Raw genomic sequence first — 25,672 nt, forward strand, 5'->3', positions numbered from 1 at the left:
AACAGCCGGCCCAGGGAATGGGGCTGTGTCGCTGTCTCCTTAATTCCTTTACAATATATATATGTATATATATATATATATATATATATTATTTACAGTACACTCAGGGCCCAGAAGGGCGTTTACAGAGGGGGTGGGTGCAATAAATAAAAAATACAATGCGTTCAAGTTATTATGAATACTTAGAGTGACAAACTCATAATGTAATCAGTTATTGCACTCTTGAAAGATATGCCTCCTCGATGCAGGTCATGGAAGGGGGAAGGCGGTTCCACTCGGCACTGGTTTTTGGCAGAAATGAATCTGAGAAAACATTTGTGCGACAGAAAGGAATGAAAACTTTAAACCGGTGATCAAGACGCGACGACATGTAGCAAGGTTCTTAAATGAATTCTTGCTTAAGTCAGTTACTTTGGTAAATGATTTATTTGGAAAAGGCAGAGAGAGAAATGTTTCTTCTAAGCTGCAGATTAATAAGGCCAAGGTTTGACTTGATTAGAGAAACGCTAGCTGTGCGTGAATAATTTGAAAGGATGAAACGTGCTGACCTGTTCTGAACTGACTCAATGATGTCTGCTAATGTTTGTTTGACCAGGGTTCCAGACAGATGACGCATACTCTAGGTTTGGTCTAACTAGTGTTTTGTAGAGCAGTAACTCCAAATGGGGTGGGGCTTTAGAAAAATTCCTGCGAATGTAGCCAAGGGATCTCTTTGCATTGTTAGTGATGTGTTCGATGTGCGCACGCAACAAAAATATCTATTATGCGTCGTGTTTATGTCTATATATATATATACGTATTTGTGTGTGTGTGTATTTCAATAAACCTTGATCCTCTATTTCATACTAATTACATACGCAAGCTTGATCGTGCGTTAGACGGCTCCTGGGGTGGTCAGGTTTTCAAGACCGTTTGCTGTTTATAGTTGATAGATTTCTAGTTTTGGATTGTCTGCGTAAATTTTAAAATGCGATTTGTTCAGTGACTGAGGAATTCAGCGTAAAAGTTAGGGGCTTAGGTTCACTAAATAATTGCGAATACAGGTAGCATCCGGTGCAACCTACTATGGCAGTGCTCGAAAAAATAATGTTCAATGACGGGGACTAAACAACCGTTCTGAACTGGGACGCTTAAATTGTACTGTTGCCTCGTGGCTCTAAATCGTACTGACCACACCCACAAGGACATTTGAATACGTCATTATACCATGAAAATGGCTCATACACAAAAAGTTGCGTGTTTCTCGCGTTTTTACTTGGAAGAAGCGAGCGAACGCGCAACTGAATGGTTGCTGTTATGGAGACTTGAACCAAGCATTCGCGATAAGCTTGCATGTGCGGATATGTAAACGTTCTCTCTGAGTTTCCAAAATATTTAGCCCATGACACAATTAGAATGTTTCGGCGCCTTGCAACCTAGCACCGAAGCGCTCGAAAAAATCATGTTCAATGACGGGGACTAAACAAGAATATGACCACCTCCGTTCCGAAATGGGACGCTTAAATTGTGCTGTCGCTGATGTAACCGCTAAAAATATTGACCAATAAAAACTATGCACGAATAAATAACATAATTCTTCATGGAAACCCCGGCCCCCAACAAAACAAAATAAAGTAGAAAATTATGACGCACTGCATTCGACAATTAGGGATGTGTTCTCTGTAAACTCTACATGTTGATTGACAGCGGTTTGAGTGTTTTCATATGTTTGACAAAATCCTTGCAGGGCGTTCTCCCGCTGTTATTGGAAGGATACATTACTAATGAGAAGCTTACGCTACTGAACAAAGTCGCTGTTTCGCCCGAAAGGCGAAGCATCGATTGCGATAGAAAATTAGTAGAGAGCTACACGAAGCAAGTATATTAGTTTAATGGGCCGTATAATGTTGTAAACATTCGCTTACTAACTAAATAGACAAGCGCGGTGTCACGCGTGCACAGGTAAACTTGAACATATCTCGATCGATGACCGTGTAAACTCGCTGTGAAAACGCCGGATTGAGTAAGCAGCAGCGGAGTCAGCAGCAGCAGGCGAATTGACCTTCGCGCTGTCTCTCGGCTCGCTTCAACGCGAACTATACGTTGAAAGCACAGCGCATACGAAGCTACCCGCACTCGGCGCACGCACGTTGTCCCTATCGCAGATCGCTTTCAAGATACGGCGGCCGCGTGGCCGCGCTGTGAGCAGCAGCCGATGGAGCAGAATGCACCCCCTCTCTCTCTGTCGCCTCGATACCGTGCCTGGCGCGCGAAAGAAAAACGCGCGCTTCCGGCCTGCGTTCCGCCCTCGCGTGCGCTACATTGAGCTGCGATTGCCGGTCACCCTCGTACGCTTTCCCTCACACACACAGCGTACGGCGCGCGGCGACGATTTTATCGCCATTGGACTTTATGCGGAACCTCACGGCAACGACGACGACGACGACGCCGCCGGCAGAAATCCGCTTGGAGTGTCCATATAATTACTAACGCAATAAAATGTTAAAAATGTGGTCTTTAATTCCCTGAATCTGATACAGCGCAGTGGGCTATCGGGGACGCCATAGTAGAGTACTCGAGCGTAATTTGGCAAACAAAAGGAATAATAAACTGACTTCAGAATTCTACCGATGTGCTAAATTTCGACCGGCAGAAAGGAAGCAATTTAGCAGGAATAATTATGTATAACTTGCCCTCCTACCTACACAAGAGTCCATTGAGTGCCCGTCTGCTGCCATCATTTAAACAAATACACTGTTCAATAGTGATACTGCGGAAGGATACCAGCTACAAATAAACGCGGGGAAAAAGTGCAACAAAACATCATTAAGTCACGCCGTATAGAAACAAATGTTTCACTGTCATGCAATATTATAGCTAGGGAGCTTGGTTGCCGTCGTAACTTGGTCATAGGATAGCGAAAAAAGCTACTTCTCGCTTAGACATAAGCTATAATATTAAACTATGGGCACCTTTTTTTAAATTTCTCGGCCGAGTGCTATACGCGCCGATCACTGCCTTAGATTGGCGTGCCTGCCAATCGCTAGAAGGCCTCCTAGCGATTGACTGTGGAATCTGGGACGGGAGAAGCGGTGCGGTTTTCCGGCATTTAGTGTAAGGATGACAGAGCTACCTGGCTGCGGTGTTTCACTTGTGCACGTAAAATATAAATTCTGTGGTGACAGTGTTGAAAAAGAAAAACATTGTACGACAGCGTGCATAAATCTTTTCGATGTCGCTGCGATATGGGATAATCTGGTCCGATTATGCGCGAAGTGCTCGCCGCAGAACAGCGTGACCGCGCTCGGTTATGAATGCAATGTGTCGCTTCCGAGCGCCGAGTTGATGCATTATTTCATTGCCGAAATGAGCTTGCTGTATAACCGTATGATAAATCCACGCACCCGAAATAGCGACGGCAGCTGTGCGTTTGCTTCCAATATAAAGTGCGCGTAATTGCCAACCCGGCAAAAAAGCGACACTGTTCAAGCACTGTTAACGCAAGCTTGCTAGTTTCCCGAAGGTAGTTTTAGGATAGGATAGGATAGGAATAAACTTTATTTGTCCAGCGGTTAAGGCTGTTGGTGCCCGGGGCTAGGCTGCCAGGGGTCCATCGCCGGAGAAAAATCTTTCGAGATCCTCGGCAATGGCCCTGGCCCGCTGGACGGCCCACTCCTGGTCCTCGGGTGCCTCGCTGAGGAGGGCGGCTTGCCATCTCTCAGCGAGGCGCCCCGCTTCAGAAGGTCCTGCTGTTATCTTCCCCCTTCCTCTTGTTCCTTCTTCTTCAGGGCGTTGACATTCCCAAAGTATATGGGCCATATCAGCCCGTTCGTGCTCGCACCACGGGCAGCCGGGCGATGGGTGCAGCGCGGGCCACAGGCGGTGCAGGTGATAGGGGTTGGTGAAAGTGCCCGTCTGCAACCGCCTCAGGTCGACTGCCTGGGACCTGTCCAGCCGCTCTCTAAATCACCCACCGTACATCACGCCCCCTTCATACATATCTCATCGCACCGGTCATGCGCTTCAAGTTGCATGCGCACGTGCCCGGACCACTACTTTTCAAGCATCATTTTTTATCCAATCATCAAGGGACTGGATCGGCCTTCCACACGCCATCGCAGCCATCACAAGCCCATCTGCCTTTACCGAAGCTGTTATCACATATCTCAAAATTAACGCCTGTATCTAATGTTTTTTTTTTTACCACCCCTTATGTAATACCCCTCCAATGGGGTCTTTAAGGTAATAAAGTGAAGTGACGTTGAGTATATAGTTCAATGGCGGACACTTGCTAACAATGCACTTCACATCCAATTCGCTATGGACTTGAATAATAACCCCCGCAATCATCGCCTGCATAGGACGTTCGGCGTGACGGATAGAAAATAATAATGGGAAATAAAATAGATTGTTAGGAAATACAGCCACAGGATTACGAAAGGCGCGAACAAGCATTCATTATAAAGTCCACAGTGTTATTCCATTGGATAAGAGAACACGCAGAAAGAAGCTGTACGCCCAGCTTTGCGCACACTTCTTTCCTAGCAAGCACCCTGGTATTTGTGTGCGTTGAACGACGTGCGGTATCGTAAGCAGGATTCACGGCCTTATATTCGTGCGCGCGAGAGCCGCCTTGACTCGGAGCGGTAGCTCGGCGTCGGGCTGCAGAGCACGAGGTCGTGGGTTCGATCCCGGCCGCGGTGGCCACTAGCAGCGGAACGCAAGAAATTGATTCGGAGTCCACCACTACGGCATGCGTCATAATCAATTCACAGTTCTGGCACGTAAAGCCACACGACTTAATTTGGTTGATTTTAATATCCGACACGGTTCTAAAATGACGCAGTTTTCAGTGCTTTCCAAAGACCGAAATATGAACAAGAACAGCCGCCTATTATTATCATCATCAGCCTATATTTTATGTCTACTGCAGGACGAAGGCCTCTCCCTGCGATCTCCAATCACCCCTGTCTTGCGCTAGCGTATTCCAACTTATGCCTGCGAATTTCCTAACTTCATCATCCCATCTGGTTTTCTGCCGACCTCGACTGCGCTTCCCTTCTCTTGGTATCCATTCTGTAACATTAATGGTCCCACGGTTATCCATCCTACGCATTACATGGCCTGCCCAGCTCCATTTTTTCCGCCTAATGTCAACTAGAATATCGGCTATCCCCGTTTGTTCTCTGATCCACACTGCTCTCTTCCTGTCTCTTAACGTTAATCCTAAGATTTTTCGTTCCATCGTTCTTTGTGCGGTCCTTAAGTTGTTCTCGAGCTTCTTTATTCACCTCCAAGTTCCGGCCCCATATGTTAGCACCGGTAGAATGCAATGATTGAACACTTTTCTTTTCAATGACAGTGGTAAGCTCCCAGTCAGGATTTGGCAATGCCTGCCGTATGCACTCCAACCCAATTTTATTCTTCTGTGAATTTCTTTGCCGCTTATTATATATAGATACAAAAACACCAGCTTAAAGGGACACTAAAGAGAAACAGGAAGTTCAGCTGGAATAAAAGAGGGACCTTCAGGAATGCATGAAGTTTTTGTTGGGTGCAAAAATATGAGTTATTAGCGGAGAAATTCATAAACAAAGGCCAAATATCTCTTCCTCAATTTCTCTCACCCCAGATTTGGCGCTGAAGCAGTGTCGTCACAGATTTTATTGCTCTCAGCGAATCATAATGCACCATGATACGTCACCGCTTGCGTAAACGGCCGAGGCGCTGGATGCATCATGGCTGCATGCATGGTCGCTGCGTTTGCGTTCGCCGCCATGGATACCGTTGCTACCGCTGAACCTTGCAGCGAAGAGCTCGCCAGGGAAGCAGGACTGCATTTCAGCGATATTCAGTGAAACGGAGCGCGAAATGATTCTCCGTGCTCGAGTGGTAGGTTTTTCCACGTGCGATGGCGGTGAGCCGCCGGCCGCGCCGGCGGCAAGCAGAGCTTCGTTTTCGTCGACGGTAGGCGAAGCGTCCTCTCCGCCAGCCGACGATGTTCCCGACAGAACAAGCGTAGAAAGTTGCGCACGTACTCGGTATGATTATTTCGTGGCTTTATTTAATGACATTCAGCACTCACCGAGCCGCCAGTTTGCTGCTGCAGGGGCACCGGTAGGGGGTTTGATGAAGGCCGCATTGAGGGAACAGCTGCTCGAGAAAGGACTGGCCTCTGGGGCACGCCAAGATACTTTCAGAGGGCAGCATTATACACATAATCCGAGGGCGAGAAATGCAGAGAGCACACCATCGGTTTCTCTGGCTCTTTTGCCGTTTTATCATCGGCAGAGCACTGAGCGATTGGGAACGCCGGGGAGCCAGGGCTCACCGCACGACACCACATGAAAGGTCACAATCGAGTCAACACTGCCGCTGCCCCTGAGCAAGCGCCTTGGGCCATTTATACAGCCCTCAACACTACACACACGAGGCATTTTCTGGCTGTTTCCCGCGAAGTCAACGTTTTTCGAGCCACGCAACACGCAACCAAACACCGTAGAGCGGAACAGGCGCGCGCGACGATGCATGACCAAAAAACGAGAGAACGAAACTATCACGACCGGATGAATCGCCATGCCATTTTTAGGGGCATAGCTCCTCTTAGTCTAACCTTGTCACGTCTCCGCTGTCCGGCGTATCTCCCGTATAATGCAATAGATAGCGCTGTCTCATAGAAGTACATACAAACTGCAGTTCAGGGACGATATTCTAGATGGCGCTGTACACAATCTGTGTCGCCATCACCATTTATCGTCTCATTTCCTAGATGGCGTTGGTCCAATAGAATTGTGTGCAATATGGCGCTTGTGTGAATCGACACTAGATGGCGCTGGAAGTGCCGCTGCTCTCCGATTGGCTGCTGCGCGGGCTGTGCGGGGATGCGCGGGGAGCGACGACCGAGCGCCTCTCTCATTTCTTGGATCGTCGCCGTACGTGTCGGATCGTTGGTGGAGCATGGACGATGCGCAGCGGCGGGCGCGGATGGCCGCAGCGGCTCGTGCTCGTCGGCGGGATCCCGCGGTGAGAGCTCGAGAAGCTGCCGCCAAGCGAGCGCGGCGCCTGGCAGATCCCGAGACGGTGCGCGCCAATGACGCCGCGGCGAAACGTGCACTGCGATCAGCGGACCCCGAAATGCGAGAGCGGGAAGCGGCGGCTCAGCGAGCGCGGCGCCTGGCGGATCCCGAGACGGTGCGCGCCAGTGACGCCACAGCGAAACGTGCACTGCGAGCAGCGGACCTCGAAAGGCGAGAGCGGGAAGCGGCGGCTAAGCGAGCGCGGCGCCGGGCAGACCCGGATGGTGCTCGTGCGCGGGAAGTGGTGACCAAGCGGCGGCAGCGGTCTCACATTCAAGGAGCCGACGCGCGGTTCGAGCGGGAATTTCTCGCTCATTCGTTTGGCCGTGCGGCAAACGAGGTAAACTCGTGCGGCAAACGAGTTCACCTTGGCCCTGCTCAACGTTACATCCCTCAACGCGCACGCGCGGGACGTCGAAAGGGACCCCGTGCTCACAGAGGTGGATGTGCTCTGCTTCACCGAGACATGGAACGCAGCCAGGCCTTCCATGAGCGGATACATACCCGTGACGTGCACCGAAGACGCAGAACGTACAGCCGGGGGGGGGGGGGGGTGGCCGTCTACGTCAAGCAGAAGATCCCTGCTGTGGACCTACAAGTGCCGCTCACCAGCCAGAGTCATCACGGTGAATATGCTGCGGTCGAATTTGGTGACTCGGGTATCGTCGTCATGGTCATGTACCTAGCGCCCAACCTATCCAACGGGGGCGTAAAGTTCTTTGTGGACACCGCGTGCAAAGACTTTGACGCCAAATACAGAAACAGACCGTTCGTGCTTGTGGGTGACTTTAATGTCGACATATCGGACCGCTCCACCAACGATTGGCTCGTTCAGCACATGGCCATCAGATACTCGCTCAGGTGCATCTCCCTAGACCACCTTGCACCTACTACCTTGCGGGGGTCGTGCATAGACATCGTGTTTGCTAACATTCCCCTTAAACCGGTACTCGAACCCCTAACTGTGCTCTTCTCCGACCACAAGTGCGTAATATATAAAGGTAACTTGAAATCTCAATAAAAGTTTTCTTCACCGTACCTCACGTGTTTGCATGATGATTTTATCGGGCGAACTTCTCGGAGGATTAACGGTATCACCCATAACCTCCGGAGCTTCGCCCACCTCACCATCATTCACGTCGTGGATATGCTGTGATTTTTTATTATTTATTTAATTTTGTGCTAAACTTGTACTTCCTCGCTTGAAACGGTTTAAAAAGTTGGCAAATGCTGTTGATGCACGTTTAAGGTGTATTTCATATTTCGTTTTATTAACAGCGATAAATCGCTCTCGACCAATCGCGACCGGCCTGCATTTGTAATCTCCGACGTCACAAACGTGTATTGCGGGAAATTCGAAGGGGCGTCAGCACCTATCCTTCAGTTTTTCGCTATTTTCTCGCTTATTAAACATCTGTTGGCAGTAAGAATGGTATGGCTGTGATGCGCGAAAGGATAATCTACCATTTAAGCTCGACTTCCGGTTTCTCTTTAGTGTCCCTTTAAAGTTATCAGAAATCCCATGAGCGAAAGGGCATAATAACATAAATGATCTCTCAATTTATGAATTTCGTGACAGTAGCCACGTATATTGATTGTTTATGAGAGTGCAGTTAAATCCTGCATGCAAACGAAACAAGAAACATCGAACCAGAACCAACCAGAACGCAACAAGTAGTATCGACTATGCCCAGCGAAGAATGCAGAGTCTTGTCCCACTAGTTTTTGCGTATATAACGAACAATACTATGGGCTACAAGCGGTCGCACTCGTCATTGGGACGCGAAAATATTACAGCACGTTGCCGACAGTTACATATTCGACATATGCGCTAAAACATACAGCGCGGTACAAAAACATGTGACTAAAGGTGGAAGCAGCCTATATCGGCTGCACATAGGGGGATGGTGTTCCCCGTCCCAGATTTGCCGAGATGCGTACGGGTAGCGCGGCGGTCGCGAGTCTCACCGCCTATAGTGATTTATTTTTCACCCCGAAAAAGAAGCATTTTGCAAAAAAAAAACGATACTTACTGCTCGTTTTTGGATGCATGGCTGATATCATTTGTCCACAATTATTTTCAACGCGAAGCTTGTTATAAAGTACAGATCTTGGTGGTGTCCGTGTACGCAAGAAACTATCGCCATTAGCAATAACTCGAGCGTCGTCGTCTTCTTCCACAGCTGGCACGTTGGCAGCTGTGGAAGAAACAAGCAGTTATACGCTGTTTCGAACATGGTAATTTTTTATTGAAGCCAGGAGAATTTGAAAAAATGCTGGATCATTTAGCGTTGAATGAATCAACCAATACAGATATGCATCAATTTATGCCAAGCAGACTCCTCGGAAACGTTTTGTCCCACTTTTTTTTTACAAATACTAAAATAGTGGATATTCGCTTGAATATTCAGGGGTCGTTTTTCTTGAATGTTTTATGCCATCCCGTTTGAAAACTTTACTATCCTAATACACCCTACCAGTATTTCAACAAATACATAAATAACCAAACAAGTAAACAAACAGACGGGTACTTGAACTAGATCCGTGGATGCTATAACTCTTCATGGACCAGATTTTCATACTTTTACAAAAACATTATAAGAGCTCCTTTCAGCAGTTGCTGAATAACGTGCAAGCTCGTAAGTAAATTTGGCACATGAATAATATATGGTTAGCCTATCGCACAGCTGTGTGAAAAGGGACTGATAGATCATTGAGCCATTTGCAATATGGCTTTATTCCAGATTCTTCGGAAGACATGACAGGTCTCCAGTTCCTGCACAGGCACCTCTCTTCCTCCAAAGCGGAACTCGTGCTGCCCAGTCGAGAATTCTCTCTTAATGTGACAAAGGAGGCCACTATTGAGCAAGGGGAAAATTTTGTGTTCAAGCTTACAAACGGGAAATTATTACAGGCAAGCAACGCAGGGAGTTCTCCTGGCTCCCGAGAAAGTTGTCAATATAGAATGAATGACGCAATATCATGCTATATTTCTATAATCGGCTGGTGCGCGACATACGACGGAGAAGTAAAGCACCCAGAGTTTGGGAGTGCGAGGTTCGTTGTCACCATCATTCTAAAAAAATACGAGCTACCACTAAACCCTGCTGATATTTGGATATACATGAAATTTGCAGAAACCTCCTCAGGTAAGTGCGTATTTAGATTTCTGCCTTTGTGTGGATTTGCGAAAATTACGAAGTATACAAATCAAATTATTGTTTGGACACAACGGGTCTGCCAGATAGTATGTGTATCGCAGAAGATTATGTTTATATTTCGAAAGAGTTTCCTCATTGATCCACTCCAGGCAGAGCATGCAGCAATTACAGTCGAACGCTGTTCAGAGAACACAGAATGACGACACGAGCCTGTAAGAAGAATAACTTTTATTGTTGTCTGCTCCTGAAATATATCCGTGTTGCAAGGTGCCTTTGCCTTGCTCTCAGTGCCATCTCGTAGCTGCAAACTCAAGCACAAGGCGGCGGCCACTACATCTTCCTTCCCGAGATAGCTACAGATTCAAGCAGCGCGGTGGTCTTACAGCACGACCATATCGCGTTCGCTTCAGTTCATGTTGAGGTACAGTTGTTTCTACAGGAAGTCCCTGTATTTCGGGTAAGGGAGGTGTGGCCACAGGTCGGACAGGCAACGCGCGGAAAGAATTTTGTAGCGGCGTTCCTGGCGTCCACGGCGAGGCTGCTGCCCGTCCTTAGATATTCGGGTCTGCTGAGAAAGACACCAGGTGGCAACGATTACTCTGCAGAACGCTTCTAGGAGGACACGACTGCTGCAAACAACGTCCTTGAACCACACCTGGTCCCCTGGTTTTACAGGAATCAGAGGGCCCCCCACTGTGACGGCGATTGTAGTTTTTGCGACGGCGAATGCAGCAGTGCGAGGATGGCCTGGCGTTGAGTAGATGGAATGACGATACAGTAATCCAACAAAAGCAAGCAATCGTACACACTCAGTCTCTCTCTTTCCAGTACATGAAATGTGGGTTGGTTGGTATGTGGGTTGGTACTGTGTTCTTGGGTGGCCAGCATCTCTCACAATATGTCACACCTGAGGAACACTCTCGATCCAGAGCTTGATTTTTATTATTATTATTTTCAATACTGCCACTCTCAGTTGAGAGCATAGCAGGTGGGCATTACAAAGAGACAATCATGTTAAAAAAATCGACATTTTGTAAACATGCGCTCTTATACAGGGCATTTAAAGCAAAAATCACGCACAAATTCAAATTAACATTTCAAAAACATGCATGCTGCGCACACGAACTGAAGTACAACCACGAGGAAGCAAAAAAAACGGAAGCAAAATTCACGCACAAATTCAAATTAACATTTCAAAAACATGCATGCTGCGCACACGAAATGAAGTACAACCACGAGGAAGGATTACAACCGGTTTGCCAAGCAAAGAGAATCAACGCCTTGTCGATCATGCGCAATGTGCAAACATGAACTAATACTGAAAAAAATAATAAAAACGCGAAGCACAACCAGGCACAGGATTGCAATCTGTTAAAAAAAGGGAATGGATTAAAGAAGCAAGCAAGTGATAGTATAAGAACTAAGTTATGTGCAACAGCATAAGCAATCCCTTTCACCAAGAAAACCGGTACACATTTCATAGGCCATCACCAGCAAATATTAGGAAAGGAAATACATTGTATAAGTGCAGGAATCTAAGAAGACGGAACTAGCGTTCAAATGAGAGAGTGTGCGTGGCAATGGGGGTGGTACTAGAGGTTAGATGTATGTTCTAACTTTGCACTGAAAGCGGACACTGTTTCGGCGTCCGTGATATCTGGATGTAACCGATTCCATTCACGTATCGTAAGTGGGAAAACGATTGCCCAAACGAGTCGTTGTTGAAAGAATATTCAATTAATGTGTATTTATGCTTATGACGAGTCGGGCGCGACTGTGAAAATGCGACGTACTTCTTATAGCTGTGATGCAGCAGTTGGTACAGAAACTTGAGACGTGCCTGCTTTGCTCTTGTGGATAGAGTCCTAATGCCAGAAGAAGTCAGAAGGTTAGTGGGAGAGTCCGTGCGTTTATACTTGTTATACACAAATCTTATGGCTTTGCGCTGTACCGACTCCAATTTTGTTATACTAGTTAGGGAATGAGGGAACCAAACTGTGTTAGCATATTCTAACACTGGTCTTACGAATGTAGTGTATGCTAGAAGCTTAGAGGACGCGGGTGCCATTCTTAAACATCTTTTTACATAGAATAGCTTGCGTAGTGCGGCTGCCGTGATGTTGGCAACGTGTGTGTCCCATCTGAGGTCTGACGTCAACGTAACGCCTAAATACTTATGTTGTTGAACATTCGCTAGTGGTTTACCATTAATAGTGTAAGTGAATTGGGACGGGTTCTGTTTACGTGTTACTGCAATGGTTACGGATTTTTTTACATTAATGGACATTTGCCATTTAACGCACCAGTCTACTAACTTATCAAGGGACGCGTTGAGTTTAAGGTGGTCTGTGATGCTGTGAATTTCCTTATAAATAATGCAGTCGTCTGCGAAGAGCTTGATACTACAGTCAATGTTGTCTGTAATATCATTTATAAAGATTAAAAATAATAGTGGTCCCAGGACGGAAAGGATAACGGATATATGAGGACGGATATCGTCGTGTCGACTTACCACTAGTCGAAGTAGATCCTTGAGGACTTCACCTACGTAGATTTCCGAGCTGTTCACGGCTTTCGAGTTTGGCGAGTCGCAGGCTGCTCGTGATAATGTATCGGCTGTAGCTAAAGGTTTTCTAGGTAAGTATTTGACAGTGTACTGACAGCGCCTCAGCTTGATACGCATTTGCTGAACTTGAGGTGCCAAGACTTCGTGGTCCTTGCTCGGAAGGAGGGCTACAAGCGGAAGATGATCCGACTCGACCTCAAAGCTTACACCACGAAGGTACTGACTGAACCTAGACGCGGCCCACGTGACAGCCAGGGACTCATTTTTCGTTTGACTGTAGCATCCTTCTGTGGGAGTGAGGGATCTAGAAGCATATGCTGCTGCACGTCGAATTCCAGAAGGTTGGTCCTGGAGCAAGATGGCTCCCAGTGCACGAGAGCTTGTATCAGCCGATGCAATAGTCGGGTAATGTGGGTGGTACTTTGCCAAACATGTATCGCAGCTGAGAAATGGCTTGATGTGTGTGAAAGCTTGCTCTTGGTTGTATTCCCAAATCAAGGCGTTGTTCTTGTTCAAGAGCGAACGATGGGTCTAGAGACGTCAGACAGATTTGAAAGGAAACGGGCCACAGGGTTGGCCATTCCCAGCAGTCGGCGCACCCCGCTGACACCGACTGGCGGTGGGCTGTCCGTGATATTCTTGACCTTATCTGGATCTGGTGAAATTCTCTGCGCGTTCACGATTACCCCCAGGAACTTGACTGAAGACGCTCAGAACTGACACTGGGTTGAGATTGACGCCTGCTTACGTTAGGTGATCCAGGATGTCAGCTGGGCATTGGTCGTGCTCTTTTGGTCCCTATTGAAGATTAGTACATCGTCTATCATATAGACGACTCCGGTAGTGCCTTCAGTAGTCATGACGTGAAGCGTTGAAAATATTATGGTGCCGTCGCGATGCCAAAGGGAAGGTGTCTGTACAATAGTGGCCAAAACGATCAATGAACGTTGTCAGTTCTTCGCTCTGACGGCTTAGTTTGATTTGGTGGAAGCTGGATCTTCAATCGAGCTTGGAGAAGAGTTGTGCTGCGCGAAGCTGGCCTAAGAGGTCTTCAGCTGTTAGCAGAATGTAGCGTTCCCGCTTGATGGCCTTGTTAAGCTTTGTCATGTAAAGTCCCTATATAGTAAAAGTACCGCCATCTACTCTTTCCTCCGCCGTATCCTGTCCTAAAGCGCCTGTTTTAGGGGCGAAGCTCCTTAGGGTCGAGCCTTGTCCCTCGTCGCGCCGTCGTAGCCACGCTAGTACTCGCCGCTCCCGCTAGAGGCGCAGCTGTGCTCTCTTTCTCTTTCTCTCTCGTTCCCGACGCTCTCTCTCTCTCTCTCGTCCGTAGCTAGGGGCGCTGCGCTGCACAAGAGCGTTCGTTCCCGACGCGCGCTCTCTTTCTCTCTCGTCCGTAGCTCTGGTTTACCCGAATGATCCCCCGGTGCTTTGCCCACTCATCATCATTCACGTCGTGGATATGCGGTGATTCTTTTTCTTTACTTTTTTGTTGCGAAGGCTAGTCGACGGTGGCGCCCCTAGAAAGTCCCTGTTGAAGCTTTCAGGCCGGGCGCACGCCGTGGCCGCCACCAGCAACTGCAGCTGCGCAGAGTGAAGTACATGGCTCTGAGGCGAAAAAAAATATAAAGAAGTGAATGCGCGCGCTATCATCGTCCAATCAGAAATACAGGAGAGCGAGGAGCGGCGTGGATCAAAGCATGGCGGTACTTTTCCTATATAGGAACTTTATAGTCAAGCCGACACAGGGCGTGTACCCACCCGACGCTTCGGCACAATGATAAGGCCCGAACCTCATGTGGTTGGCGTGCCGACTTTTCGCATGACCCCTTGGGTTTCCATTTCATCCAGTTCCTTCTTCAAGTGCTCTAGCAGAGGGATGGGTATGATCTTGGAACACTCAGTGAAAAGGGACGAGCATCTCGAGAAAGGCGGATGTGGTATTCCTCTTGCACACACGCTTGTCACTGGGCTTCTTCGGCCGGAAGTTTCGTACATCGGCACAACTGGTCAAATAGCTTTTCGCCCCGCAATCCCACAACCAACTTGTCGCGAACAAGGTGGTCTTCCACTTCGAGGTTTTTGTACTCACAACGCTTGACAAGATTATAAAGCCCTGTAACAAACTTGTCGACTGGCTCCCCTTGTTGTTGCATTCGGCGATGTAATCGGCGGCTTTCATAAATTCAGTTGACTGGGTGGACAAAATGCGACGCTAGCTTAGCCTTGACATCCGCAAACGAGAGAGTTTCCAGAGTTGACGTTCACAGTGACGACAAGACACTGCGTTCTTGAGGCCCCATACAATACAAAAGCGTACGCAACTACACCTCGTCAGTGGCTGTGCCGAAATTGGCATGAAGGCGTAGTCTTCGTACGTTGATATTCATGACGGCCACTCCCCCGGACTTGTGAAAGTAAACGGGGGCGGGGGCTGAAGTCCAGACGTTCCCACATGCAGGATGTGGACCTTGGTATCCCCGGTGCCCGCACCGGCTGCCTCATTCATAACTACCGCGTTAATTCGGTCGCACTTCTGAAACCATGTTCAGGGACTGCCCAGTGACGACACGAGAGACTCTGCCCGTAACAACAAGAACCTTTATTGCTGTCTGCTCATTAATTCTATACTTGCTGCAACGTGCTGCCCCTTTGCTCTCAGTGCCCTCTGGTAGCTCTAAACTCAAGCACAAGGCAGCGACCACTACAAACGCCTTCTACAGCGAAATTACCTGTATAACGAAGTATTGTTTATGTTCGAGCTCAATGCCTATCTTTCATTGTCGCACTTCTAGAACAAAGACCACTACAACGAATTTGTCTGGGAGAGGGAGAGAGAGAGATTGAAACGGGGTGGAAAAGGCAAGGGGGCGAACCAGAAAGATTGTGGTTTGCTACCCTGCACTGGGGTAAGTGGAAGGGGAAATGACAGGCGGAAAGAATAGGGGAGAGAAAAAGCAGTCACGAGACAAATAAAAAGAACGAATTTAGGCGTCCTCCAAGGCTGATCTGTTGCTTTACAACGAACTGAATGTAGCGATTCCGCCAATGTCCCCCGAGAGGGGTGCGCTAAAGCAGTGCTAAAGATGCACTTTACTAACGTGCAGATATTGTCACATTGTAGTGATGGTGAAGTAAGGGACGAAACTAACTGTTTATTGGGTGAACCTGTGCCCATATGAAGAAGCGGTGCTCGAAGCACAACGATGGCGGCGAGCACAGTAAGCGATCATCAAAATCTAATCTGTGGGTCCAACACGTCGGCTATTTGTTTATGACCCGTCAAAGGTTCTAGTGTAACCATTGCTGCCCACGCGCCTTACAGAAAGTACGACACTATTGCGTCACGCATGACTACAAGGTTCGGTGACAACATAAAGAACAGGTACAACAACAGACCACATCAAGATATTTCTGATGCATGCAGATGGCTCTTGCGCTTAGTGATAACCTCAAAGGTTGAAGCAGGTGAAAAATGGTTCGCGGGAAAAGAATCAAGAAGTGATAAACAATGTACTATCGACCAAAAAAGTTTACGGACCACGGGATCTCAGAAAACGCTAAATATCTTCGCAGCCTCAAAACGCCCTAGCCTGGTATTCCCATTTCCAGCCTCCACTGATAAATGCGAACAACATTGTGATGTACAGTTTTACTGGCTACTTTTAACGGCTGCACAGATATTTAGCGTTTTCTGAGATCCCGTGGTCCGTAAACGTTTTTGTTCGATAGTACATGCGTCACTATTTCAAAATTATTCATGGTGCTTACGCAAAGCTTATTCATCATCGTATCATGACTGCAGCCTGCGAAATACCGGGTATGACCAAAAAGTAATCTCAGTGAGTCGATTGAAAATAAATAACTGATCATATCTGTGCAACACATTAAAAAATTTCAAGATAGGTTCCTCTTGCGTCGATAAATCGCTTCCAGCGCGATTTTCAGGCATCGAAGGCGTCATGGTAGGCCTCCTCCAGAATGTCCTTTAGAGCCTTGGTGAAAGCCTGTTTGTCTTGGTCAACTGTCCCGAAATTATGTCCTTTCATGGGAGTTTTAAAGCGTGGAAACAAAAATAAGTCTGCGGGAGCCGTGTTAGGACTGTAGGGCGGATGGGGAAACATTGGCACCTTTGAATTGACCAGGAAGCAGGTCACGAGGAAGGCGGTGTGGGCTGGTTTGTTGTCATGGTGAAGTTTCCAGTCGCCCCTGATGTCAGGCCGGGCGCGAGGAGCCCTTAGTTTGAGTCTCTTGAGCACTTCCACGTAGAATGTGGCGTTGACGGTTGTTCCATGTGGCACAAACTTCTGGTGGACAAGCCCTCCTGATGCCATGGAGCACAATGAGCGTGGTCTTGATCTTTGACTTGCTCATTATGGCCCTTTTGGGGCGAGCGGACGCTGAGCTGTGCCACTCGGCACATTGCCTTTTTGTGTCGGGGTCGTATTCAAACAACCAAGATTCGTCACCTGTGATGACATTGGCTAAACACTTTTGCAGAAGTCCAAAAGTTCCTGCCACGTTTCAACTCGCCATGATTTTTGGTCGTTCGTGAAAAATTAGGGCACAATCTTCGCGCACACTTTTCGCATCTGCACACTATTCATCAAAATCTCGAGAATGGTTACTTTTTGGAATGTTTACTGTCTGTGGCACTCAACGTGAATTCAAACGACGGCCTGAGTACGAAATATCTCTCACACGCGTCACCTTTTCGTCGGTGATGGTCGTTGATGGCCGTCCCGTGCGGGCTTCATCGCTGACCTCTTTACGACCTTCTAAAAAAGGCCTTGTGCCACCGGTAGACTTTACGTTCTGACAAACAATTATCACCAAAGGCCGTCTTCATCATAGTAGAAGTTTCGCCAGCGTACTTACCGAGTTTCAAAAAAAAAGTAATGGAAATCCAATTGTTCCAACGAGCGCTGCATTACGGTTTCCACGGGAAATGAAAATGAGCTTCACGGAAAAGCCTGTCCTTAATCTCCAGATGGTCGCAGACGAATGAGCAACCGCGCGTGCGTAAGCTACCTTCCCCCTCCACCAATCCCAGCCGGTCCTAGTGCGCTGCGGCGTATAGTCGCTTTACAATATAATCACTGACATTACTTTTCGGACAAACCCTCTTACTGCTGGTCCATGGCTGCGAAGTGTTGCCACTAAGAAAGAAATTCAAGAGCGAGCACTCGGCGAAAACTGGCCTGAAGAAATGCGTACGTCACGCTAGTATTCACGTCAGCCGTTAGCTGACGCAAGCTTCGGAAAAAAGAATGTGAAACGAAGTTAACACACAACGTCTTTCAAAAATTTAAGTGCGAAGCGCTTAAAATAAGACATTGGCGTAGGCATGTGTTGCGCTTGATCACGCTCGGGCTTTCGGCGTCCGTCGCGCGTGATCACGCCCGGGCTGTAGTGCTACCCCAGCACCGGCGCATCACTATTACGCACTTCCCCAGGTTTCACGTTAGTGGAGCTGCATTTTTTTAATTCTTTCCCGCTAACGCTAAAGCCTTTTGCGTATAAACTTATATGTGAAGAATTACAGACCCATTAGCTTGCGTTCAATATTGTATAAAATATTCACCAAGATAATTTCCAATAGAATCAGGGCCACACTTGACTTCAGCCAACCAAGAGAACACGCTGGCTTCAGGAAGAGATATTCTACGATGGATCATATCCATGTCATCAATCAGGTAATCGAGAAATCTGCGGAGTACAATCAACCTCTCTATATGGCTTTCATAGATTATGAAAAGGCATTTGATTCAGTAGAGATACCAGCAGTCATAGAGGCATTGCGTAATCAAGGAGTACAGGAGGCATACGTGAATATCTTAGCAAATATCTACAAGGATTCCACAGCTACCTTGGCTCTCCAGAAGAAAAGTAGAAAATTACCTATCAAGAAAGGGGTCAGGCAAGGAGACAATCTCTGCAATGCTATTCACTGCATGCTTAGAAGTATTCAAGCTCTTAGACTGGGAAGGCTTAGGAGTGAGGATCAACGGCGAATATCTCAGCAACCTTCGGTTTGCAGATGACATTGTCCTATTCACCAACAATGGAGACGAATTACAACAAATGATTGAGGACCTTAATCGAGAAAGTGTAAGAATTGGGTTGAAGATGAATATGCAGAAGACAAAGATAATGTTCAATAGCCTGGCAAGGGAACAAGAATACAGGATCACCAGTCAGCCTCTTGAGTCTGTAAAGGAGTACGTTTATCAAGGTCAATTACTCACAGGGGACCCTGATCATGAGAAAGAAATTTACAGAAGAATAAAATTGGGTTGGAGTGCATACGGCAGGCATTGCCAAATCCTGACTGGGAGCTTACCACTGTCATTGAAAAGAAAAGTGTACAATCATTGCATTCTACCGGCGCTAACATATGGGGCAGAAACTTGGAGTTTAACAATGAAGCTCTAGAAGAACTTAAGGACCGCACAAAGAGTGATGGAACGGAAAATCTTAGGACTAACGTTAAGAGACAGGAAGAGAGCGGTGTGGATCAGAGTACAAACAGGGATAGCCGATATTCTAGTTGACATTAGGCGGATAAAATGGAGCTGGGCCGGCCATGTAATACGTAGGATGGATAACCGGTGGACCATTAGGGTTACAGCATGGATACCAAGAGAAGGGAAGCGCAGTGGAGGACGGCAGAAAACCAGGTGGGATGATGAAGTTAGGAAATTTGCAGGCACAAGTTGGAATACGCTAGCGCAAGACAGGGGTAATTGGAGATCGCAGGGAGAGGCCTTCGTGCTGCAGTGGACATAAATATAGGCTGATGATGATGATGATGATGAAACTTGTATGTTGCGCATGATTTTTCTTGAGTTACCTAGTGTCAAGCCAATGACACGCCACATGCATGCACCATGCGCCAGACATGCCACCGATACGAGTGAGGCCGTCTGCGTATGTGTGCGTTCGGCTGTTCGGCATCCCGTTTGTCTTTATCTGATGTAGCTCTGGTCACTTGGATTCTCGGCGTATTTTTGCGTTCCTGCTGCACTTCGACACGCAAACCTGCGATGGTGGATCCCGAAAAGGTGAGAAATTTTGTTTTACAGTCTGCGCTGCATTTCAAGCAATTTAGGCTTAGGGTATGGTACCGAGCGTTGTGACGCAGTTAGCGAAAAGCAGCTCGGCCATTATGGCGGTATAGTTTGGCGTCTACTGAATCGTACTGGGGCAAGTTGGTGGCACTTTGTATGGGCTCTAACATTATTGTAACCTATTTCGGTACACGTCGGGATACTTTTCGGGTGTACTGACCGCACAGAGCGTTGTGAAGCAGCTAGCGAAAAACAAGTCGGCCATTAGGGCACACTTTGGTGGGTAGCGAATCTAACTTGGACATGTTTGTGACACTTTATATTGGCCCCAACGTTATCGCAACTTACTTCGGTAGTTTTGGGGGTACGTTTTGGTGCGCTGGCCGCGCACGGCGTTGTGACGCAGTTAGCGAAAGACATTTCGGACAGAACGATAGGGTTAGTTGTTGGTTAGTTTAGCGTTGGCTGAATCTTGCAGGGCCAAGTTTGTGACACTTTTTGAGTCCCCCCTGACAACATATACATTATTTCGGTACTCACGCTTGCCGAAAACGCGACGATCAATTGCCAACAGTGATAACAGGGGAGGTGGGCTGCTTGCGGCGGCAGAACGTGCAAAATGCCGAGAAGCTCAAAAACGAGGAACTTGGAACTCGAACATTCCGTCTTCTGAACGATTGAAAACAGGCTTTACACCCCTGAAATTGTGTGAGTATAAAGGCATTTTGGGAGCGTCTAGCATGGTCTGGCTGGGAGCCGGTGTTGTGACCACCTCTGTGTACGTGCCGTACCATTGCGTCGGCTGAGGCCAAGTTGCGTCGCAAACGTGCTGTTGCCCGTGAAATTCTGTTCTTGCAGACCAGGAAATAAGGCCCAGAAATAGAAGAATGTTTGGAAAAAATAGTTTTCTGTCATAATTTATGAGTGGTACTGTGTGCGACGAGTCAAGTATTCTCTACGCCGTGTTTTTAAAAGCGAATTGCCTTTGTTCGTAATGTCGCCCAATCAATAGTTTTGTACGTTTCGTCTCTACACGCAGTTTTATTATAAGTTCTGAATACCAAAATTACACATTTTTGTTATTAACTTTTTTCAGCTGATGCTGCCTGATTGCTTCGTATGGGGACTAATGCTGCTTACCTGGTGCAAAATAAACATTTAGAGCAAAATAAACATTTATGATTTCATGAAGCGACTGGCGTCTACTTTTTGAAATTGCACGTTTTCACAGAGAACAGATTTGATGGAGGCTCTAAGGAACACACGCAAGCACAGTTATTTTACGAAATAAATAAATAAGGCGATTCTGCACCAAGTCATAGCGCGGTTGAGCAATTGAAGCCAAAACAAATGCCGCGACGATCCGCGCCGACGGCGTAAGGCGTACCAGCTAGCGGTCAAAACGCGCGCGCCCTCTACCAAAACCGAAAGTGTGGTTCAGGTTTTCACATCATCCGCTTGGTGAGCTATGGTCAATTCAGCCACTGGGCCCTAAGGGAGTGTCCGCTCTTCTTGAATGTCTTTCTCTATGGTATTCCTTTAGAGTGTCGATGTCGGCCCAAAAAATTGACATTCACTTAAGTATCTTTACGTGATTTCAATGGGAAACCATTATGAATTCCCTAATTAATCGGTTACATCCATGATACGTGGCGTCCTACATTGTCACATGTCCTTCACAACTTTACCTTAATCCACCTTGCTCTAAGTTTCACTCACCTTAATCCACCCTAATCAACCTTGGTCTAATTTGCACCAAATTCCACATTGCTCTAATTTGTGCCAGCCTTAACCCACCTTAATTCACTTCCTTCACAGTTTTCTGCCTTAATTAACTTTAATTTAGATTAATTACCCCTAATTACTACTGATTACCGTCTCATCCAATTTAGTATCTTCTGTTTTACTACTGACGTCATACAAGACGCTGAAGACGTCACATTCATTTTTGGTGCCACTCGTTTCGGACAACGCTGGCTTTTCAGCCTCATGGGACATATAATGCTTTCGCAATAAAAAAAAAAAAAAAGTCGCAGTTTCGCCCGAAAGGCGAAGCATCGGTGTAATGACAAATCAGTGGACAGCTATACAAAGTAAGCTTAGTATCTTTATCGGCCGTATAAACTTGCAAACATAGGCACACTAACTAATGAGCCAAGCATGATGTCACGCGCGCACAAGCAAACATGAACGCATCTCACTCAAATGGTCGCAGAAAGTCGCTATCAATACGCTGGAGTGAGTCAGCGCAGGAGCAGGAGCGAGCGAATTGAGCTTCGTGCCGGTGCTCGCATCATCGCGATCTTCGCCGCGCAAACACAGGGAGGGCAGACTCAGTCCCCGCCACAGATGCCTTTCAAGATACGGCCACCCGGGCGGGCACTCGCGGCGCAGAACGCGCCCTACCCTCCTCCTCCCCCCGGAGCTTTCCATTCCGGTGGGACCGCGCAGCCGCAGTAAAGCGCGGCCCCTCCACCTCCCTACCCTCCCTCCGCGGAGCGTTGTGCGTGACTAGAAGACTGCGCACGTTGTTCCCGCTTCCCGCCTTTGGGTGCGCGAGCCGCGATTGCTGGCTCACCGTCGCATGCTTTTACTCGCACATACAGCGTACGGGCCACGGCGACAATTTTAACACCCGTGGACATTTTTCGGAACCTCACGGCGATGGCGACAGCAGAAATTCGCATAGAGTGTCCATATAATTCCTATTGCAGTCATAAATGGAACCACCGGGAACGAGAATTTCCAAGATATGCGTGGCAGTATATGGTGATCGGCGTGGTACAGAATCTGTAATGGTGATGGTGTGTGGAGAGGGAGGGGTGGGGGGGGGGTGGGCTCGGCTAGTGTTATACGGGGCCAAGTAAACCTTGGCCCCGTAAATGCCGTATGGTATTTACGCGGTAGTTATTTATATATGCGTGAGGAGTAGTAGCAGAGAGATGCGCATATTTACATTGCCGAACATGCATTTATTTATTTAAAAAAGTACTGCGGACAAGAAGTCCAAGCAGGGTGAGCAGGATAGACAAGATTATTTACACAAAAGAACAGGATGAAACAAGTTTGTAACAAGCTTTTCACACAATTTGTTTCATCATAAGGTAGACGATTAAGAAAATTTAATCAACTTGGTTATAATACAACTCTAACACAAATAACACCATTAATTACACAAATGGTATACAGGTCACGGGCGCTGGGGAAATGCTTCAGTGAGTATATTCCAGTCAGCTATTGTTTGTGGAAAAAGTACCGAGATGTGCTCCCATATAGCGCGGCGCATATCTTCGTTCCCGTTCAGGGAGAGGGAAAGCAATAACTTTCTTTTGCCCAAAATGTGGTTAGAGGAGGGGGTAATAACTAGAAGCCTCCCCCGTCCCCCCTTTTGACGGCGGCAGGCAGCCCCTGTGCCGCGGCGGTGTCTTCGGCCATTTGGAATACTCTTGCTTGAACATACGGGTCCGAGCTGAGCAGCACGGTCTCCCATTGCTCCTCATCTCTTATTATTAAACTTGGTTGTTGTCTTCTTGTCCTGTTATTGTTATTATGTTGTTTCTTTGGGCATGCCCCAATTATGTTTTGAAGATCTGCTCTGTTGTTACAATGCTTACACCCCGCAGGGGCGTCTGCGCAAGCAGGCGTTTGGTGTGTTGCGACACCACGGACCCGAGCACACGAGGTTGGACCCTCCCGCGTCTAACCGTGCGCGGCTTAGCCGTGTCCGGGGAAAGGGGATCCTGGGGTTGAGCCAACGCGAGTGCTTGGACCTTTAAGGCCCCTCGGCGGAGGCAACACACCCCTTTGGCCTCGGCTTCACGTAGACGGCACCCCCGGACTGACCCACCCGGGGAAATCGGTAGTTGCCTTTTCCTGTCTCTCTCTCTCTCTCTCTCCAGCCTTCGTCTTTCTCTCTCACTTTCCCATCTCTCCTGTCTTCTCTTCACTTCGTTTTACTTCCATTTTCCAGGCAGCAAGGGTTAACCTGGTGTAGTTTATCCATCCTTGGTCTATTATTTAGGTTATAGTCGCTATGTACAGCTGGCGTCTGCATCTCCTTCGGGTCTTGTAGCGTCCCCCTGTTGGGGTCGGTGGTGGGCGGCTGGCATAGCTACCGAAATCATTGTTACCTTATGGCTTTATCGTCATTCCCCCGACTCCTCACAAACGAGGGCGCACCGAAGGTATTTTTCATTTCAATGGCAGCAATTGCAAAACTTCCCCAGATTTCATGTTATCCATTCCGATAAACCCGAAAAGACTCTGAGAATGATCTCACCCTTTCTCGTTTCGAAAAGTCTGACCGAAGCTCTTGGAGCAGGCTACAAAGCGTCGAAATTGGCTAGCGGCGACCTCCTTTTGGAACTCCGCGATGTAAAACAGCACGAAAAGCTTCCTACCCTAGTGTCATTTGGGGAGATCCCAGTGACAATATCCCACACCGAACTATGACACCAGCCGTGGTGTTGTCTCCGACGATGACCTCATGGAACTGACAGAAGCTGAACTGTTGGAAGGCTGGAGCGAACAAAACGTGATCACTGTTAAACGAATCATGCTAAGACGGGACGGCAAAAAGATCAAAACCAAACATATAGTACTTACTTTTGCTCAAGCATCCTGCCCGAGACAATCGAGCAGGCTATGTAAAGCTACGGGTTAGACCCTATGTACCAAACCCTCTTCGTTGTTTCAAGTGCCAGCGTTTCGGCCACAGTTCCCAGAACTGCCGAGGCCGACAGACTTGTGCTAAATAGTCTGGTGACCATGCCTCTGAAACATGTGAAAACACTCTACACTGTGTCGATTGTGATGGCGAGCATGCCGCATACTCGCGGTCATGCCCGTCTTGGAAGAAAGAAAAAGAAATAGTCACAATCAAAGTAAAGGAAAACATAACTTTCAAGAGGCTCGCAGGCGGGTGTCATACCTGCCTAAAGTCAGTTTTGCGAGGTGGCGCGTCAGGGGGCAGCGCCACAGCGGCACCCGGCGGCTGTCCGGTCCACCAGAGTGAGCCGGCGGTGACGCCATCCGCCCCCTCGGCGGCTGCGGCTAGCGCTGCTCCGCCATCTCAGAACAAGGGACCATCAACCTCCGGCTGGTGGCCTCCAGGGCCTCGTCCCTCGAGACGAGGCTTTCACGTCAAACGAACCGCTCGCAAGAGCGCGTGTCTAGCGCCCCGCAAGAGGCAATGGACACAACCGGCCAGACGGCGCCACCAGGCCTAAGGAGCGGCGAGATTCTCTCGACCGCTCCAGAAAAAAGATCTCGTGTCACGGCGCCTGCAAAGGGCCCCGCGAGCTAATCTTCATCTCTTAACACACAGCACAAAACACATTTATTATATGGAGACACAAATACTACAGTGGAATGTCAGAGCTTCTTCACAACCTCGACGATATTACAGAACTCCTACACAAACACAATCCAAAGTTGCTGTGTGTTCAAGAGACGCATCTGAAACCCACAAATACAAACTTTCTTCGTCAATACACCATCTATCGCAAAGACCGTGACGTGGCAACGCCTCGTCTGGCGGTGTAGCAATAGTTGCCGACAAGTCTGTAGCCTGTCAATATGTCGCCCTTCAGACGCCCCTAGAGGCAGTGTCAGTTCGGGCAATTATTTTCAGTAAGTTGGTAACCGTATGCACCATTTATACCCCCGAATCATCATCTCGGAAAACAGATTTCCATAACCTCATTGACCAGCTTCCCGAACCCTACATACTCGTGGGAGATTTTAACCCCATAACACGATTGGGAAGACTCACGATGCTATACGAGAGTAGATTTTACAGAAACTTCCTCGTGAACTCCGGTG

At 47.9% G+C, this 25,672-nt stretch overlaps 1 protein-coding gene across 1 annotated transcript in view; it reads left to right on the plus strand.

Annotated features, from left to right (window-relative positions):
* LOC119462441 (uncharacterized) overlaps positions 1 to 25,672 on the plus strand; it is a 32,882-nt gene that overhangs the window by 3,200 nt on the left and 4,010 nt on the right. The window contains exon 2 of the mRNA XM_037723786.2: positions 9,800 to 10,204. Within this exon, the coding sequence (XP_037579714.1) occupies positions 9,800 to 10,204 (405 nt within the window). The remainder of the gene's footprint in view (positions 1 to 9,799; positions 10,205 to 25,672) is intronic.

Source organism: Dermacentor silvarum, chromosome 8, assembly GCF_013339745.2.
Source record: "Dermacentor silvarum isolate Dsil-2018 chromosome 8, BIME_Dsil_1.4, whole genome shotgun sequence".
Taxonomy (NCBI): domain Eukaryota; kingdom Metazoa; phylum Arthropoda; class Arachnida; order Ixodida; family Ixodidae; genus Dermacentor; species Dermacentor silvarum.